This window comes from Trifolium pratense, linkage group LG4 (assembly GCF_020283565.1).
Source record: "Trifolium pratense cultivar HEN17-A07 linkage group LG4, ARS_RC_1.1, whole genome shotgun sequence".
Lineage (NCBI taxonomy): Eukaryota > Viridiplantae > Streptophyta > Magnoliopsida > Fabales > Fabaceae > Trifolium > Trifolium pratense.
In genome coordinates this window covers 980,766-1,002,270 of record NC_060062.1, presented here as the reverse complement: position 1 = coordinate 1,002,270, position 21,505 = coordinate 980,766, and the positions used below count along the sequence as shown (strand labels likewise).

The following is a 21,505-nucleotide window of genomic DNA, read 5'->3' as shown; positions in this document are numbered from 1 at the left end:
ACTACTACTACACTTTGAGAAAAATGACAAAACATCACTTTGTCTCGTCCTCATGAGCTGCAAATAACCCATAAAGTTCAATCCACATCCCTCCCTTTCTTTGCATAACAAAGAGTACGTCCCAAACAAAGAAAAGCTTATTAGCTTAAAGGTAAAATTGGAAGTATGAATTTTATTTTACAATACAAATTATTGTCCATTCTGTGTTGAAAAAAATTAGAAATTTTTTTTGAGAAAAAAAGGAGGTTATGTAATAGGAGAGATTATGAAACATTAGCGATGTGATGTAGGGTGAACAATGTAAGAAGTTAAATAATAATATAAAGGTAAAATTGGAATATTTTAAGCTAAGGGTAAAATGGAAATATTTTAAATTATGTTGGGGTAAGGAGATAAATGTAGGGGTAGAAAAAAAAATTCTCTTAGTTGTGATGCATTTTATTCAACCATGTGCAGAGGTAAACCACACATTACTCCATTGCAACATTTTTCGCACCCCCTGAAATGTCTTGGTCATCCCTCGTAATGATCAAACTATCCCTCTCGCCTTCTAGACTTCGAGCCACTAGTTTGCGTCGCAGAAAGCAAGTGTGTATATGTAAGTGAACCTTCTAGAGATAAGATCTTTAACAGTTTTACGCTTTTTTCTTATCAGTCGTCTCTTATTATATAGTATCGATTATCAATTTTTGTAGTACTATTCAATCAGATCAACACATCTATCATTAGTTTTTTTCATATAGGGATTTCAGCTGGCTAGCACTAAAATAAGGGTTATGTTTTTTTTTTTTTGAACAAACTAAAATAAGGGTTATATATGTTATTGATTTGGACACCTTAATTTTGGATTTTTTTTAAAAATTAAACAACCTATTTATGAAAAGAAGAAAAAAAAAACCAAACCACCCGACTTTAAAAATTAATTCCTCAAATACTCCTTACTTTATGGTTTTAGAAAAGCACATCCATTTACAAGGCAAGGTCTTGAAGGACATTTTCTTCTTTTTTTAGTCATAATAACGCCTCGGCATTTCAATTGGCAAGTTCATGTTGTTGCACATCCACTTAAAATTATTCGAAATCACAATAGGATTGACACCAATTGCAACAAATTAATCCTTCAATATGTACTTACACGCATTTGCAACACGACTTTGTCGATTGAAATAGTGAGATCCTATTAAAACACAAAAGTGAAGTCTTCAATACCTCACAATTTCAAATGAATATGTCCTAATAACACAATAATAAAGCATTTGAAAAATTAATTTTCAAAGTAGGTGGTTTGAGATCTTTTTTTTCCCTCAAATTTAGGTTATTGAAATAAATAAATAAAAACCCTTGTAAATTTTCTCAATAACCATTTAATTAACAAATTATGTTAACATCCGTATATGGAATTGTTCTATAAAATCATATTACTATGTCCTTGGTTTCTTAAGAGACAGGAACATACATTCGTATATGGAACTGTTCTATAAGATCGTGTACTACAGTCATTATTAAAAAAAATTAAATTTAGGGGGTACATTTTCTTCACTAAATTCAAGAACTTCCGTCACAAACAACTTTAGTGACGGGTTTAGTGACAACTATAAATCAGTAACAAAAAAGGCGTCGCAAAGTATAGTGAGGGAATTTTCAAATCCGTCACCAATTGTGATGGAAAATGTTCGTCACAATATATTATATTCCATTGCTAATAATAATGAATGAAATTTCGTTGCTAATTAGTGACAAATTTTTGTTTCCCTCACTAATTTTAGTCAATGTGAAGTTAATGACGGTTTTTGTTTCCTCACTAATTTTAGTAACAAATTCGATTTTCCCTCTCTAATTTTTAGTGACAGATTTTCAATTCCCTCTCTAATATGGTGCATTGAGCAAGATATAAATTTCACAATGCACATTTAATTAGATAATCTTTTTTATGTGCATAATTAGATAAATTTTAAATTGCATCAAAAGGTAATATATGTGTGTGTTCATCAACAAAATACAATAGTAAAAACTAAGTTAACAATAAAATCTCAAAATAAGAGTTAAATACCAATTTAAATATTTTTTAATACAATTTCCACGTTCTAATTAGAATAGTGAATGACGAGACTACATCCAGTTTTCAATTTCTAAGGAAAACAAAATTTGATTAACAAAATCAACCAAGTAAAAGAAAGGACATTTTGGAGAAGCAGACCAAAACCAACATTTATAACCTTCCGAAAATCAATACAACCGTGTTCTTGATTTCTAGAGAGACAGGAACATTCATCCATATATGGTACCGGATAACTGGAGCCTTTATCTACCGGAACATATTCGGATTCCAAATAAAAAGTGTCACCAATTTCAAAAAAATAAAAAAGAAGCAGGACAAAATACAGATGAGTGCATAAATCAGGTGCACATAATCAACAACAACATCAGTAACCAACACTTCATTCCAGTAGCGAATGAACAACATCACTTTCCTAGAAGTTTTTATCAACACCAGCAACATAACAACTCTCAAGATTATATTAATCAACATCTGCAACAACAAAAAAAAGAGAAGATAAAATAAATTGTTGAGAACAAACAGGAAAAGAATTAACTAGAAGGTGTTTGTCTTACTAATCTTAGTGTTTTTATTCTCTTGTATATGTGTGTCTTCTCCTCTTCCTCTCCATTTTTTTTGTGTTTTTCCATATTCATGCTTCTAAGTGTCAAAGAGAGAGAATGAAAGAGTTAGGGAAGTGAAGCAGAGGAGTAAGGGTTGTAGCATGCAGAGGGTTCCGGAGGGTGTTCGAGAGGAGCGGCTGCACAGGGCACCAATTCCCCCCCCCCCACTTAATTAGTGTGTGTTTATGTGCATGTTGACAATTGTGCGTGCGTGCGTGCGTGCGTGCGTGCGTGCGTTCGTGCGTTCAGATGTTAAAAAATTTTGGGTGCATAATTAGATAAATTTTAAATTGCATAAAAATGTAATATATGTGTGTGTTCATCAACAAAATACAATAGTAAAAATGAAGTTAACAATAAAATCTCAAAATAAGAGTTAAACCCCAATTTAAATAATTTATAATACAATTTCCACGTTCCTAATTAGAATAGTGAATGATGAGACTACATCCAGTTTTCAATTTCTAAGGAAAACAAAAATTGATTAACAAAATCAACCAAGTAAAAGAAAGGACATTTTGAAGAAGTAGACCAAAACCAATATTTATATCCTTCCGAAATTCAATACAAATGTGTCCTTGATTTTCAAAGAGACAGGAACATACATCTATATATGGTACCGGATAACTGGAGCCTTTATCTACTGGAACAGATCCGGATTCCAAATAAAAAGTGTCACCAATTTCAAAAAAATAAAAAAGAAGCAGGACAAAATACAGATGAGTGCATAAACCAGGTGCACATAATCAACAACAACCTCAATAACCAACACTTCATTCCAGTAGCGAATGAACAACATCACTTTCCTAGAAGTTTTGATCAACATCGGCAACATAACAGCTCTCAAGATCATATTAGTCCACATGCAACCAAAAAAATAAAGTAAAATGAGAAAATAAAATAAAGTGTTGGGAACAAACAGGAAAAGAATTAACTAGAAAGTGTTTGTCTTACTAATGTTAGTGTTTTTATTCTCTTGTATATGTGTGTCTTCTCCTCTTCGTCTCCATTTTTTGTTTGTTTTTCCAGATCCATGTTTGTAAGTCTCAAAAAGTAAGAGAATGAACGAGTGAGAGGTGAAGCAGAGGAAGGGTCTTTGGAGGATATATAAGGCAACTGTGTTCACTTTCACTTCTAAAATGATTTATTTAGAACATAACACAAAAATGCCAAATTGGATCCTCTGCTGCCCTCCCTGCTGCGCTGCACTCACCCTTGTATATGTGTGTCTTCTCCTCTTCCTCTCCATTTTTTTTTGTGTTTTTCCATATCCATGCTACTAAGTCTCAAAGAGAGAGAATGAAAGTGTTAGAGAAGTGAAGCAGAGAAGTAAGGGTTGTAGCATGCAGAGGGTTCCGGTGGGTGTTCGAGAGGAGCGGCTGCACAGGGCACCAATTCCCCCCCCCCCCCCACCACTTAATTAGTGTGTGTTTATGTGCGTGTGGACAATCGTGTGTTCGTGCGTGCGTGCGTGCGTGCGTACAATCGTGTGTGCGTGCGTGCGTCCAGGTGTTAAAATAAATAAATTAAGCTTTTATTTTTTAGCTTTTAAGCAAAGTCGTGGATGGCAGCCACGACTTTGATGGCAGCCATGACTTTGATTTTTTTAATTTTTTTATGAAAGTCGTCACTGCCATTGATGACTTTTTTTTTTTTTCTTTTTGTTTTTAAAATATGTATTCGAAATATTGTAGCATATTACACTGGATTATATCTATAAAGTTTACATGAGTTTCATCATTCTAGAAGCGACTTTATGTATTTAGACTACATACATTTGATCGAAGAAAGTAAATGACATCACAACTTGTGACCACATTAGCTGCAATTGCCAGGAATACCAAAGTGCAACTACAATTTTGATATTACTTTTTTTTACAAAATGCAATTTAGAGATATATATTAGAGTTTCTCTATAGTCTTGACTATAAACAAAAAAAAATAAACAAAAATAAATAACTACCTGAGGTAGAGGGAGGATGACAAAGATATCAAAGAAAACCCCCTTATTAAATTTGAAGTAAGGAAAAACATGTGAAGAAGTACGAGGACGAGTAGTACGATGAACAAATCCAAAAGAGGAGCGTTTCTCAATATAAAACTGTAACCAAATATTCCATAGATGTAACGCGTCCGTGATGCAACGGATAACGGTGACGGTAACTAGCAACCAACCGTCAATAAACAGACACATACACGTGTCACTTATAGACAACGTGTAGAAAAACAATGGATCCACAAATAAACCCGTTGCACATACCAAAAGAAAAATCCGGTTCCATACTTCTACCCATTTTCCTCTCGGGTCAAGTATTACCCTACTCAATGAAAATGATGAACGACGTGAAGATGAAGAACCATTGAAAACAATGTTGTTGGTTCTGGCCTCGGTTTCTTCTTCTATGTCATCGGTGGTGTTGTAGTAGTTAACAACGTCGTTTTCGTCATCAGTGGTGTTGTAGTAGTCACCGTTTTGCATGTGTGAGGGTGCCATGGACACACGTACGATGGAGGATGAAAAAGCTAGAGAGATCTTTGGATTTTGCTTTTGAAGTGTGTTATATATAGCTAGGTATAGCTATTGAAGATTGATGTATATATATATATATAGAGGAAATAAGGAAAATAATTGAAGTTGAGGTGGGACTGGGAAGAGAGAAGTTTGAGAGGAAATTGTTGGAAATGGAGTTGCTATGCTCCGGGTGAGTGAGTGTATGTTAAGGGGATAGTTTTTAGTCTCTGCATGTTTTGGTGTTGTTTGCTCCCTGATGCTTATTGTTTTACTGGTCTAGGACCTATTTGTAGGGAGGGGAATTTTATGTTGTATGTGGTTCAATCACTTGTCATGGTTGTGTACGTAGTATTATGCTCCTTATGGCCTGTAAGCACCGCTTGTGCTTGGAAGTGCCTTCACTTAATTAGTGTGTGTTTATGTGCGTGTGGACAATCGTGTGTTCGCGCGTGCGTGCGTGCGTACAATCGTGTGTGCGTGCGTGCGTCCAGGTGTTAAAATAAATAAATTAAATGATTATTAAACTAAAGTTTAAAATAATATTTATGAATCAGTATTAGCCACTGTATTTGCTTTTGAATCATCCGATAAGATGGTTCAAGCTACATTACTCCATCTTTCAAAAATAGCGAAAAATCTCTGATAATATAATATGAGATTCATGGTCTTTTAAAATATTGCTGCATGATTCTCCCAATTACTGTTCAGTTTGTCTAACACCTTCTTCGGTGTTCTTAAAAAGTTTTACACTGTGATCATATATCTGATGTGTTGCGTGGCAAAACCGTGGGAAGGCATGTGGTCGTCAGAAGTTAGTGTGTTCACTTCTACTTATAAAATTGAGTACCCCTTAGAACATAACACAAAAATATGTAAAAAAAAAAAGAACATGACACAAAAATGCACATTTTAATATATAAATTAAATTAATACTACTAATGTATACGTCATTTTCAATGTGGGGACTTCTACTAGTCTTTTAATTCACAAACTAGCTATAAATCTTATAACTTGTATTTATTTATTACCAAATTCCAATCAATTTTCGAGTTGGGATCCTCTTAATTTCCAATTATTTCCATTTTCAATTTTCGAATCTCTTACTTTTATTTTCACTCACATTCCAGTGTTTCGGATTCTATTTTTCATCATGTAAATTCCAAAATTGCTTTTGAAAATGTTTTCCAAAGTAATTTTGTAAAACGTTTTCTGAAATCCTGTAATTTGTTATCAGAACCGCAAATTTGCTGGTCTAACCTGATTTTTCATCACACTAATCAATCTCCAAACATAATCCAAAATATAATCGTGCTGATAAATGTGAGTTATTGGTTATGTACACTTGTAGACAAACATGATGTTTTACGACAAACCTGTTATACACATTTTATTGTATGCTACTTTTTATGTATTTCAACCTTTTTAATTATTTTTTTTATTATTGAGCGTGTTTGATTTTTTAAAAAATGATTGAGATTGATGAAAAATCAGGTTAGAATAGCAAATTTGCGGTTCTGATCACATATAACAGGATTTCAGAAAAACATTTTCCAAAATAATTTTGGAAAATATTTTCCGAAGCAATTTCGGATTCTGCTTTCCGAAATATTTGAATTTTTGGAAAACATTTTCCGAAATAGTTAACATTTTGGAAAATAGAATCTGAAACACTCGAATGTGAATGAAAAAAGATAGATATGAAAACTACATTTTAGTCTATTTTGGAAAATATATTCCAAAAAAATATAAATGTTGGAAAATGTTTTCCAAAAAATATGACGGAAAAATGGGAATTTCAAGGGGGCTAGAAGAAACATGGGGGGTTTAAAGAGAAAAAATTCAAAATATTTTTAGATGCATTATAGCTAGTTGTTATGTTATAGTTTTATCAAATGGAGAGGCGTGTGATAGAGATTATCTTGTTTACCAAACTCTTTTATGGGCTTATTTGTTTAAGGTTTAAAAACATGATTTTTTTTTTGAAAAAAATCAAGAGATTTGTTTTAGAGATTTTGAAGAAAATCTAAAACTATTTTTCATACCAAGAGATTTTTTTTAAGAGATTTTGAAAAAAATCTAAAGCTATTTTTCCGTTTGTTTACAATCACAAAAATCTATTTTTTTAGAAAATAGTTTTTTTTTTTAAAAAAAAAAGATTTCGAAGAAAGCTATTGAAAATAGCTTTTCATTTTGAAGAAAAAAAATGACATTTTTACTAAAATAATTTTTGAAAAAATCTGAAACAAACACAAGTAAAATAAAAAAAGTGATTTTTTTATAAAAAAAAAAATAAATTTTTTGCTGAAAAATCTGATACAAATAAATCTTATATTAGTGAGAAAAAATATTTTTTTTTTAATTTAAATCGATGATAATTGTTTTGAATTTTTTTTGCACATTTTCTTTTTATTAGAGCCTATTTTTATTTTTAATAATCTCACAGGACTCCAAAAAGTCGAAGACACCCCTAGCCCTAAATCAAACAATCACACTTTTTCAAATAAAAGTGTCCATCATTAATTCAACTTGAAAATGATATTACACAGCAGCATACCAGCAATAGAAAACTATGAAACACAGACTTACATGAACATTATTAGACACAAGGGATAGTAACGCATAGTGACACACATTAATAGAAAATGACATAATTTAAAATAATTTAAAATAAACTCATAAATAAATACAAATAAAAGTAGAGAAAACATAACTAAATAATTGAAAAAATGCAGTCAAATTTTTTTTGGTTACAATGCAGTCAATTTTTTATTCATATATGTGCATAATAATATCAAGCTAAGTTGCATAAGCCCAACCCAATGTTGTTATCAAGCCTTTGGAGGTACAGGATGAGGAATATGACCTGAGAGAGTCACATTTATAATTGACAATATTAGAATTCTACATATAGAAATTAATCCATTCTTCCAAAAACAAAAAGAAAAACGAAACCAGTTTTTTTTTGGATTATAAAAAATAAATAAATTAACTTACTTCCACACTTGTCTGTAGGAATATTTTGGCATTGGCAAGTTTTAGCTACATACAAAGCTTTTTCTATGCTGATCATATTCTCCATACAAGGAGAAGGTTTTTTCTAATCTACCCCTCTCATAAGTTGAGGGTATATGTATGTCCATCAACCAATGAGACATTAGCACCTTTCAATGCTTCACAACAAGGTTTTGAATTTGAGATTAACTTTTTGCCAAACTTGTGCTACTTACGTGTTTTCCATTTTATCATTCCGCTACTTAAGTAGTGGGCGTTGTAAGAATGAGAAATTTTGAGAAAAAACACCCTACATGAAAATTCATTTTTATAGCATCCGCAATTTAAGTAGCGGACGTTATAAAAATGTGAAATTTGAGAAAAAAAATACGCCCTAACATGAAATTTTCTCATTTTTATAACATTCGCTACTTAAATAGCGGACAGAATCCGCTACAATTAAGTAGAGAACTGGTAGAAATGAGATTTTTGAGAAAAAAAACCCTCTACTACCTTGAAAATTTCAAGATTTTAGACGTGGGGTTCGAAACTAAGATGTGTAAAAATAATGAAATTTCATTTTTGTCACAAGTGGAGTTCGAAACATATTTTAAGGGGCGTTCAAATTGTAGAATTTGAACGAGTAAAAAGTTCTCATTACACGGCCGAATACTTGAATCCAAATATGTAAAAATCATGATTTTTTTTTATTTTCCTACAAGATGGGTTCAAAGCATGTGCTCTGAACGGAATGAAACTCGATGATGACGTGCACCACTAGAAGGTTCCCAAACAATGGACAAAGATCCAAAATATTGTGAATGGTGTTCGATTGCAGCGGAGGAACGTGCAAAAAAGGTTATCACTTCGACGTCCAAGTCAACATGTAATTGAGTTGGAGAAAATACTCCAATAAGGAGAATGCATGGAGCCGTTGAGATAAGATCCAACAATCCATGAGTGACACAGGGGAGAATTCGCTGTGACACGTGTGCAAAGAGATCACGCGCACCATTATTATAGTCAAAATTCATTGAGAAAACTCTGCAACTATTGGACCCTAGAGAGTCAGGCCATTTCCATTAAAATGACCCGAGACTCTGTCCAAAACACCGTATAGGGCGTTCAGATTCTAAATTGTAGAATGAATTTTTACACATTCAAATTTTAGAATTCATGTGTTAAAATCTTTTAAAATTTAAACCCATGAAGGATTTCGAAAATGTAAAATTTAAATATGTAAAATATTTTTTTTGCACATTCAAATTCTCCGATTCAAGAGGAAAAACTAACTTGGGTTACAAAGGGGTCGCGTGTTCGGCCCTCTCCCACTCAATTTTTTTGCATTTTTATTTTAAAAGAATAGTATCAATTTTAGCAATCACCAAAGGGGTTTGAACATGTGGCATAAGGAACAAAATAGAAAATTTAATCAAAATTTGAAAGTATCAGTACTTGATTTTTAAATTAATAAAAATCATTTTTATTAACTAAAAAGTTATTTGCCAACTATTTTATTTAAGAGAAAATAATTTCCTATGAAAACATAACTTCATTGTTTATAAATATTATACTGATTTTAACATTATTTTCACAAAAAATTTCAATATTCACTATTATAAGCAATAAAAAATTTATAAAAAAAAATCAGATTTTATTTTCTTGATAGTTTTAAAATGTAATATTTAGTTATTATAACTTTTTAAATGATATAAAAAGAAATATCTTTCAAAAAATACTCATTTACTTACCTGCTAATTTAAAGACCTAATGTAAAGATGAATTCAAAAGCTTCATTTTTGTGTGAATAAAACACACCTTTTTAACTAATAATTTTTTTTCACTGTTTTCATGTTTTTTGTTTTTTTTTTTAAAAAAACACAATTATTTTCAATTAAGAACTGTTTTAATATATATACATATAAGTAAAACATATATTTTATTTTTATCTTCAATTTTGTGCAAGTATTAGTTCAAAGTTAATTCTTAATGATTTCAAGTCGCTTGGTACACGTAAAATATTATTTTAAGGTATTTAATTAAATTTTTAGATGATTAACTTTATACTAATTACCCTATCAAAAAAAAAACTTTATACTAATTACAACTTAAATTTTTGTATGGAATATAATTTTCATATTTAATACATGTTATAATTTTTTTTGTGGCACACCCTAATATTATTTTCTTGCTCCGCCACTTAACGCTAAGTTAGGAATTTGGCATGATGAAAAGCAAAGCAAAGGCATCTAACTATGTAAGCAAAATTGCTTTCCCCTTTACTCAACTTAATTAAATTGTTTGCCTAAACTTTTTGTCAAAAAAAAAAAAAAAACTGTTTGACTAAACTTAAAAACTTAAATTAAACTAAACTTATGTTAACTAAAGTTTAAACAAGAAATCTATTCTTGTTTGTGCCAACTCTATTTTCCTTTCCAACGCACTCATTTTCATTTTCTGTTCACTCACAAAAAGCACAACCGACATCACAGAATCTGCGTTTTGGAAACGTGAAACGCAATACAGTGTATCGTTCTGCTATCAATGGAGTTGGAGTTCGATCCGATCCCAATCGGTTCGTGCTCCAAAGAGCATCAGAACATTTACCAGCAATGGTTCAATTTCGCTGATTCAGGTACTAATCTATCTATTTTCACTAATTTCTTGCTTAGTTTTTTTTTGTTTAACAATGGAACTGAACACTGTGGTCGCTTTGATTTTCAGATAGTGATGGACGCATAACGGGGAATGATGCCACCAAGTTTTTCGCTATGTCTAATTTGTCCCGTCAAGATCTTAAACAGGTTTTCTTGTTTTTCTTACATTTATGACTTGTAAACAATCTTAAGATATGATTGCTTGGTTTGATAGTTCAGAAAAAAGTGATTAAATTGGTTGCTTGGAGGTAACATATGCAATGGGATCAAAACTTAGATAATGTGATTTTGGCAGGTTTGCCCCTGTTGTAATTTTCTAACTGAGAATCCACTGTTTTGCCATGTCACCCACTTTAAATGAGCATCTTGTATTTCCGCCAAATCATAGGTTATTTTGAAATTAATTGTATGATATGGCAAATTACTGGTTTTTTATTGGATGACCTTATAAAACTATCTTACACTTTCAAGCATGCATCGGTCGAATTTCAACTTTCCCTGTCCATCCTACTATACTAAACTCTACTCTTTTTCACTTTGCTAAATCAAATTATAGTGGTTGCTCTTGAATTGGGTTTGAACTTTGATTTGTGGAAACACTATCACAGATTATCCCACGATGTTGTTAAATAACAGCTATAGCGGCGCTAGCGCTATTGCATATTGGAATTTGAACAAATCACTATTGTTCCACGATATACTATTTAGTACCAAATATTGTGAAATAGCGGCTATAGCAGCATTATAGGCTTATAGCACTGTTGTGTAGTGGAATTTGAAAAAACCGTTATTTTCTGCAATCTGCAATTAACGACACTGTTATTCAATGTAACTCCTTTTGTTTTGACTTTTTGTTTTTTAGATTTAAAGATGTCGCTATTAAGAGTTTATGTTGTCAATTGACCATTTTGTTTTAAATTTTAACTTTAATTTATTATGTTTTGTACTAGACTAATAGTGGATTGGGCTTTTGCCCTCTTCTATTCCAAAAAAAAAAAGAATGATGGTGGATTGAATTTGAACTCCTACACTTTTATTTATTTATTTCACTTTGATACTAATTTGACGTTTGTGTCTATCCATTGGAATGGTATGGACATGTGGTATTTGAGTTTTTATATAAACTGTACTTGTTGATAAGTATCTCTTTTAGTTTTTTTCTTTATACCTCGTGAACTAAATTGTTTGTTTCTTTGCTCCTTACCAAAATAAGGTGTGGGCTATTGCAGATTCAAAGCGACAAGGTTATCTAGGTTTCCAAGAGTTTATCATTGCTATGCAGGTGAAAATATGTTACACTTTGCGGAAGTTTAATACTGATCGATTTCCAGAATCTTACTCATTTGAAATGTAGGTAGTTTCTTTGGCACAATCTGGACACCCAATAACACATGATCTGCTGAATAGTGATGGTAAGCTATGTGTGTTTAGGTTTTTCTTCTATTGTTTTGTTTGAATAAAGTTTTGTAATTGTATTGGTCAAATATTAAAATGCACATAGTATGTACTGTCTGCACATATTTATTGTGAATTTCGATCGCAAGTTTTTTTTTAGCTAATAGAGCTTATCATTTATTGCAGTTGATTTGAAAAATCTGAAACCTCCCATAATGGAGGGTTTGGATGTATTACTAGCTGTAAGTATTTATTTTTACGATTTCCTATTTTTTTATGGTATTAACTTTTCATGTTTATTTAGTAAAAGTACTTACTGCTTGGCTTTGTATCTACAGAAAAAAAAGCATAAACAAAAAGACACTGATGTTGTTACGACCCAGCAGAGTAACAATGGAAATAAGCAAAAACAGGGCAAAATAGAAGAGCTTTATTGAATGAAAAAGATGAAGTGTTACAAGTTATGCAGGATAATGAGAATCAAGCAATAACTAATCTGAGAGCTAAGCTCACTAAAGGCCAAGTTAAACTTGAGCCTCCATTCTAACAACTTAGCAGCAAATCCAAAAAGATCCTCTCTCCATACAAACTTCCTCCTTATATTTCGGAATGCAGGTACACAGCTCTTCACCAACTTCTCTCTCATACGTCATCGTAACTACCCTTCCTTGCCAGCTCTCCTCCTTCTAGAATAAACTATCCAATTCCTGGCCCCCACATTATAATCATTAGCTAATGATGACTCAGCATTAGGATTTGGGCTTTGAGTCCTAACAATACTCCCTCCAGAAAGACTTGTCTTGTCCTCAAGACAAAAATTTGGAAATTGGCTCCTCATGAGAATCACATCTTCCCATGTAGCTTCTTCCAACTTCTGGCCCTTCCACTGGACAAGAACCTGATCCACTTTCTCATTCTGTACCCATACAAACCGATGAGCCAGCACTGTTTCAGGCTCTATGAGTACTCCTTGCTCTCCCTGCAAATCTGGCAATGCTTCGCCTTCACTGTAATTGCCTACTGCTTTCTTTAACAAGGAAACATGAAATACAGGGTGTACCTTTGAACCATCGGGTAATCTTAACTTGTAAGCAACTGCCCCTACCCTTTCAACCACCGGATATGGCCCATAGTATCGGGCAGCTAGCTTGGCATTGATCCTGCAGACCACTGACTGTTGCCTATGAGCTCTAAGCTTAACAAAGACCCATTCTCCAACAGTAAAACTCCTATCACTTCTCTTCTTGTCAGCAATTTGTTTCATTCTGTCTTGGGCTCGCTGCAAATGGTGTTTTAATTGCCTCAAAGCTTCATCTCTGTCTAAAAGTTCCTTTTGTACTGCATCTACTCTAGTCTCACCTTGTACCCATCGGGTAATAGCAGGAGGAGTTCTCCCATAAACCACTTCATAAGGAGTTTGTCCTGTAGCTGAATGGTTACTAGTATTGAACCAATATTCTGACCATGAAATCCAGTTTGCCCATGTGCGTGGCTGATCAGTGATAAAGCATCGCAGATAAGTTTCCAAACAGCGGTTAACAACTTCAGTTTGACCATCGGTCTCAGGATGGTATGCAGTACTCATCTTGAGCTTTGTGCCTTGAAGTTTGAATAACTCTCTCCAAAAATTACTCATAAAAATCGGATCCCTGTCACTAACAATCGATAAAGGAATTCCATGTAATCTCACCACCTCCCGCACAAAGATCTCAGCCACCATCTTAGCTGTGTAAGGATGCTTCAGAGGTATAAAGTGAACATATTTTGATAATCTGTCAACAACCACCAAAATTGCTTCATACCCTTTAGATTTGGGTAAACCTGTTATAAAATCCATGGAAAGATCTTCCCAAATACGATTTGGAATTGGTAAGGGCTGCAATAACCCACCAGGGGAAGTGGTTAAATACTTTTGTCGTTGGCAAATGTCACAAGCCTTGACAAAATCTTGTACAGTGTTCTTCATACCAATCCAATACACATTTGCAGCAATTCTTCTATAAGTTTTGTAAAATCCTGAATGACCTCCTTGAGGTGTAGTATGAAACTCAGTCAACAACATAGGAATCATAGAAGAATTGGCAGGTATTACCAATCTTCCTTCATACAGCAACACCCCATTCTTATACACATACCCTGGTCTAGCTTCTGCATCCTTCTGAATCTCATCTAAAATTTGTTTCAACTGAGAATCTTGATGAACCTCATATCTTAAAGTCAATTCATCCACCCACTGCAAGCTGCTAGTAATCTGACACAAACCACCTTCATTTACTCGAGATAGAGCATCAGCTCCACTATTGAGTCTACCGGGTTTGTACACAATATCAAAATTGTATCCCAACAACTTAGCTGCCCAGTTTTGCTGGTCTGCAGAGATCATTCTTTGCTGCAACAACTGTTTCAAACTCTTTTGGTCAGTTGACACCACAAATTTTCTTCCAATTAAATAAGGTCTCCAATGCTGTATAGAAAGTACTACAGCCATCAACTCCTTTTCATAGGCAGACTTTGTAAGATTTCTTACCCCTAGAGCTTTGCTAAAGTAAGCTATAGGTCTGCTATCTTGTAGAAGAATGGCTCCGATTCCCCCTCCTGATGCATCACACTCTATCATGAATTCTTTGTCAAAATTTGGTAAAGTTAAGACAGGAGCAGTAGTAAGACACTTTTTCAACGTTTCAAAAGCATACAATGCTTTCTCATTCCACATAAAAGCATCTTTCTTTGTTAAGTCTGTTAAAGGCTTGGCTATTTTTCCATAATCCTTGATAAATTTTCTGTAATAGCCTGTGAGTCCTAAGAAGCCCCTCACTCCCTTAACATTCTTGGGTATTGGCCACTGGATAACACTTTCTATCTTACTAGGGTCCACAGCTACACCCTGACTAGTAATAAGATGACCCAAGTACTCCACAGATTGTCTACCAAACTGACACTTTTTCCTATTAGCCACTAGCTCATGTGTTTGCATAATGTGTAAAACAGTTTTCAGATTTTGCATATGTTCAGACCAAGTCCTACTATAGACCAATATGTCATCGAAAAACACAAGGACAGATTTTCTCAATAATGATCTAAATACCTCATTCATAAGACTTTGAAAAGTTGAAGGAGCGTTCATTAATCCAAAGGGCATAACTAAGAACTCATAATGCCCCTCATGAGTGCGAAAAGCAGTTTTGTGGATGTCTGCTTCTCTAACTCTGACTTGATGGTATCCGGATTTAAGGTCCAATTTGGAGAAGTAGCTGGCACCATGTAGCTCATCTAACAGTTCCTCAATCACTGGTATGGGAAATTTATCAGGAATAGTAGCCTTATTCAAAGCTCTATAATCCACACACAGCCTCCATGAATTGTCCTTCTTCTTGACTAATAACACAGGGCTAGAAAAAGCACTAGTACTAGGTCGTACTATTCCTGCCTGTAGCATTTCACCCACTTGCTTTTCAATTTCATCTTTATGATGATGTGGATACCTGTAGGGCCTAACATTTATTGCCCCTGCTCCTTCTCTTAAGGTAATAACATGTTCCTTATTTCTTTTTGGTGGCAATCCTTTAGGGTCTTGGAACACATCTGCATATAAACTCAACAAGTGTTCCAATTCCCTTGACTGCTCCACCTCTAAAGAATGTAGGACTCCACAACTTACCTTAACCTTAGCTTCTTCGCCTCCTGTACTTCTCTTCAATTTTGGTTTACACAGGACACTGTGCAAAGTATCCATCATATTCAGAGAGCTTTCCATTCCTTTCAATGTAACCCATTCCTTGTTAAGCCAAAAGCTCATGGTGTGTTTCTTCCAATTTACTATCATATCTCCCAACGTGCGAAGCCATTCAATTCCCAATATAACATCCACACAACCTAACTCAAACAACTGCACATCCACAGTCACTTTCAGCCCTTTAATGTCAATTTCAAGATTACTGCAAGTGCCTTTGGTTTTCGAGCAAAATCCATCGCCCAATTTGATGTTTAAAGCAGCATCATCGTTAACAGTCAAATTCATCTTGTGTACCAAATTTTGTGAGATAAAATTATGAGATGCTCCACTATCCACCAAAATTACAACGGGTACCTCATGAATCGTACCCTGTAATTTAATCACCTGTGGTATCGATCTCCCTGTATTACTCAACTGACAGAAATTCATCAAGCTCATCTCACCCTGTACCTCTTCCTCCTCATCTTCTACTTCCACGGCTAATAACTTCCCCTCTGAATCTTCTTCTTCATCGTCGACTATCAATACCTTAAGATGCCGTTCAGGGCATTGATTCTTAAGGTGGTTGGTTCCACCACACCGAAAACAAAGTCCCTTCTTCCTTCTCTCCATTATCTCGTTGTATGATAACGGAGAATACCCTCTATCGCGTGAATGATTTTTTTGATTTTCAGCAACATTGGGCCGAGTTTGCTTAGGCCCATTACCACTTTCCTTGGACCCATCACCCGATCCATTCTTCACAAAAACCCAATCGGACCGGTCTCTCTGTGAACCGCTAACTCCGGTTCGATTAGACCCATGACCCGGTTTATTTCTATTAAAACCGAATCCATCTTTCTTCGTTTCCCTTTCCACCGCGCGTGCTACCTGCAACACCTTCGACCTAGATAAGTCTCCCATTACAGATAAGCTACGAACCTTACCACGAATCTCTTCCTTCAATCCGTGTAAAAAATATCCCAGAAATTGCTTATCTGGAAGCCTCGGAATCTGAGCAGTAAGGTATTCGAAATCATTGATATATTCATCAACGTTTCCTTTCTGTCGAAGCTCTGTCAATTGCTCATACACATCACCATCGCCGTGACCACCGTATCTCTCCAATAACTCCTGCTTCAGTTGCTCCCAATCCAAATTTTCGTTTTCATTAATCAAGGAGTTGAAAAAATGGATCGTTGGGCCTTCCATACACAACTGTGCGAGATTCACCTTAATCTCTGATCGAGTATTTTGAACACGAAAATATACCTCTGCTCGCGAAATCCACCCAGCTGGATCCTCGCCGTTGAAAACGGGTAACTCTACCTTCTTCACTGATCGACGGAACTCAGCCATCGAGTCGTCATCAAGGTGGTTACTGTTCGATCGAGAAATATGCTGTACCGATCCCTCACCGATCTTTTCTGCTTCATCAGCGACAGATTTCCCGAGACTCTTTTCGAACAAAGCGATGAGTCGAGCTTGGTTCTGTTCCATGTTGGCCAAAGTAGTCTTCACTCCACTGATCTCTGCTTCTAACGAAGCAATCTTAGCATCCATTCCTCTGATCAACTGAATCTGAGTGGTGTTTTTAGGCATTCACTGATCCCCGATATCGAATCCGGTAGGTCGGACCAAATTGTTACGACCCAGCAGAGTAACAATGGAAATAAGCAAAAACAGGGCAAAATAGAAGAGCTTTATTGAATGAAAAAGATGAAGTGTTACAAGTTATGCAGGATAATGAGAATCAAGCAATAACTAATCTGAGAGCTAAGCTCACTAAAGGCCAAGTTAAACTTGAGCCTCCATTCTAACAACTTAGCAGCAAATCCAAAAAGATCCTCTCTCCATACAAACTTCCTCCTTATATTTCGGAATGCAGGTACACAGCTCTTCACCAACTTCTCTCTCATACGTCATCGTAACTACCCTTCCTTGCCAGCTCTCCTCCTTCTAGAATAAACTATCCAATTCCTGGCCCCCACATTATAATCATTAGCTAATGATGACTCAGCATTAGGATTTGGGCTTTGAGTCCTAACAGATGTAAATGGTAATATATTTCCCATTTTATTGAATATGGGCACTCGTTGATTTTTGTTTTCTTGTTTGCTCCTTTCTCTTCAAAATCCCAGTTAAGTAACTAGCGATAATGCAGGTAGTCCTCAGTTACAGCCATCACCATCAAGCAGTTGGTTTTCTTCGAAGTCCACAAAAAAGGCAAGCATTCTGCTACTCTGTGTGACTGTGACTTTGAATTTTTCCTACCTTTCTTTGTGCATTATCCTTATCTGCTGCTAGAGAGAACATCCTCAATATTCATCTTAAGTTTTGGATTAGTAACAGTTACAAGTTTGATTGGCATTCTTTACCAGCTTTATTATGCTCTAGTTTCATTTTGTGTCATCATAATCTTGAAGAATGAAAAGTATCCCCAGGAATGGTTGGTTTGGTTTTTGTCTGACTAGGATGTTATTAGAGGCCTGAAACTAACATTATCTCTTGGATTTTATGCAAGCGTCTAAATGATGCATGCCAATACCAATAATCTGCCTGAAGTATCAAGGCTAATCAAATTTTCATTTTGTCTTGTATCCATCTAAGTTGGTATCTGATAGGGCATAAAACAATTTGGCATTATCCTGTAGATGTGTTCTCTAGGCCCTTTATTCTGTGTGTTGCTACTTCTTTGCTATTGCCAAAGCTTAGAAATTATACATATATGTTCTTATAGGGTTTTCACTTCTATTTTGGTGCATATTTCAACAGGTGCCACTTTCCTCTGTGACATCAATAATTGATGGCTTGAAGAGACTCTATATCCAGAAGTTGAAGCCTTTAGAAGTTACTTACCGCTTTAATGATTTTGTCTCCCCATTATTGGTCAGTAAGTTACCATCTTTAGAAATGACTGGCCATTATAGATTTAGTGTCACATTTCTATACTTGGTTACATCATTGCTTTGTTTTAAATACACAATTGACATCTTTATTGATTGCAATGCTTTACTTACTGTAGACAAATAGTGATTTTGATGCCAAACCTATGGTTATGCTTTTGGGTCAATATTCAACTGGTAAAACAACATTTATCAAACATCTGCTTAAATGTGATTATCCAGGCAAGTAATTCTGCTTTTTCTATATCCATATCGGTGTCTAAGTGAGGAACTTCCCATATCTGTTTTGTAGACATAAGTCATTGAAGCTTGTGTTGTTTTTCCGTAACTATCAATAGGTGCACATATTGGACCTGAGCCTACAACTGATAGGTTTGTTGTTGTCATGGTATGGTGCCAGAAAACCAGAGTCCCTCCCACAACACTCTAATACCTTAAAGTTTTCTTAGTTTTCAAATTATTTTTGCATAAGTGCCTAGTTTTGACAATTTGAATTGTCTTGAGTTCTAGCAACACACTCTAACACACTTTCCAACACGCTATCATTTATTGGTTAAAATTCATATTGGTCCCACCAAATCAGGTGGGTCGCATATAATTTTGGTGGGACGATATAAACTTTAACCAATAAAAGAGTGTGTTAAAAAGTGTGTTAAAGATTGTGTTACTAGCATTATTCTTTGAATTATTGTAAGATATCTTCAAGTCATTGGAAAATGAATTATTGCATTAATTTTAACTAGCAAATGGTGTTGGTGTACAGTCTGGACCTGATGAGAGAAGCATTCCTGGAAATACTGTTGCTGTCCAAGCAGACATGCCGTTTAGTGGACTTACAACTTTTGGCACAGCTTTTCTGTCAAAATTTGAGTGTTCACAAATGCCTCATCCGGTAAGTTGCTTTAGCTCCATTGAATAAGTTAATTGATTTTCCTTGTGTGCATTTGGATATAACCATTAACCAGTTTTTGATTGTCCAAAGCTACTGGAGCACATTACATTTGTGGACAGTCCTGGAGTTCTATCTGGAGAAAAGCAACGGACACAACGAGCATATGATTTTACGGGTGTAACATCTTGGTTTGCTGCAAAGTGTGATTTGATACTCCTCTTGTTTGATCCTCACAAACTTGATATTAGTGATGAGTTCAATCGCGTGATAACTTCTTTGCGGGGACATGATGACAAAATTCGAGTAGTTTTGAACAAGGCAGATCAAGTTGATACTCAGCAAGTAAGCACTTGTGTAGTTAAACTTCTGTTTGTTTTTATATATATACTAATGAAACTCATAGTACATGCTTTAGGGAATACTGACCTCAATTTGGCTCTATGTTACAGCTGATGAGGGTTTATGGAGCCTTAATGTGGTCACTCGGGAAGGTGCTTAACACACCTGAAGTCACTCGTGTGTATATTGGGTATGTCACTTAGTATATGTATGTCATTGTTAAAATGTACTCTTTGACATGGAGAGTTGGAAAGAAACCAATGTGTTTCTGCATTCACCAGTTATTTTAATTTTATCTTTATCTAGTATCATGAAGTTGCCCCAATGTTATTTTTGTGGTGGAATTGTGGATGATGTATTTTTCAATTTTTTTTTATACTTATCATAATTATAGATTTCTGTTATTGTGCTATGAGGGTTAATTCCAAATCTACCTTAATCTCACCTTTCTTTTGCAGCTCCTTTAACGACAAGCCTGTAAATGATGCTGTCAGCGGTCCAATCGGAAAGGAACTGTTTGAAAAAGAACAGGAAGACCTTCTTTCAGATCTGAAAGATATACCAAAGGCGGCTTGTGATCGAAGAGTGAGTTTATTTATTTAATTTTATTTTATTGAAGAGTCATTTTATTTTATTTTCTACTAGAAATAGTTAGCAAATAAACTATGAAGATTGATATGATTTAATTACTAGTAAGTTTGCCTTTTGATTTAATTTTGTGGATCTTCCAGGGTCATTTTCATGATGGAGAAATTTGATATGTATACTTTTGCTGAATATCACAATCCAGTTAATTATTGTTTATGTGTTATTTATTGAAGTTGCTGATTTGCATAATTTTATCTTATGTATTCAATTCATTGACTATTGTAGATCAATGAATTTGTTAAACGAGCCCGAGCAGCCAAGATACATGCTTACATTATCGGTCATCTTAAAAAGGAGATGCCTGCGATGATGGGCAAATCTAAAGCTCAGCAAAAACTCATTGATAACTTGGCAGGTGAATTTGGAAAGGTATGCACCAGATTCTTCATTTGCTCTGCTCACCTTACATGTCTCTTTGATGTCACTTAAATATTATATTGTGTATATATGACCTGTAAAATTCAAAACAGGTACAAAGGGAGTTCCATTTACCTCCTGGTGACTTTCCAAATGTTGAGCATTTCAGAGAGAGCTTGCGTGGTTATAATATCGACAAGTTTGAGAAATTGAAGCCAAAAATGATACAAGTAGTTGATGACATGCTTGCCTACGACATTCCTAACCTCTTGAAGAATTTTAAGAATCCTTATGATTAAATTTCTTAGCACTTAATCCATTGATGAGTTGATTTAGTTGCCGTGACATTTGTAGTATACTAATATTGCGGGTTATATCCAGTAAAAAGAATAATCTTACGGGTTATTGATGTAATACACCCTGGTCCCTAATCCC

At 34.6% G+C, this 21,505-nt stretch overlaps 1 protein-coding gene across 1 annotated transcript; it reads left to right on the top strand.

Moving 5' to 3' along the window:
- Positions 1-10,533: 10,533 nt before the first annotated feature.
- Positions 10,534-21,505, top strand: LOC123920429 (EH domain-containing protein 1). Its single transcript, XM_045972686.1, has 17 exons — positions 10,534-10,799; positions 10,889-10,968; positions 12,035-12,103; positions 12,176-12,233; positions 12,403-12,458; positions 12,555-12,584; positions 13,645-13,651; positions 18,093-18,154; positions 18,704-18,817; positions 18,954-19,056; positions 19,173-19,222; positions 19,598-19,726; positions 19,817-20,068; positions 20,176-20,255; positions 20,524-20,650; positions 20,939-21,082; positions 21,184-21,505. Exons 1-17 carry the CDS (start codon positions 10,709-10,711, stop codon positions 21,367-21,369), a joined length of 1,638 nt encoding a protein of 545 aa, XP_045828642.1. The 5' UTR covers positions 10,534-10,708; the 3' UTR covers positions 21,370-21,505.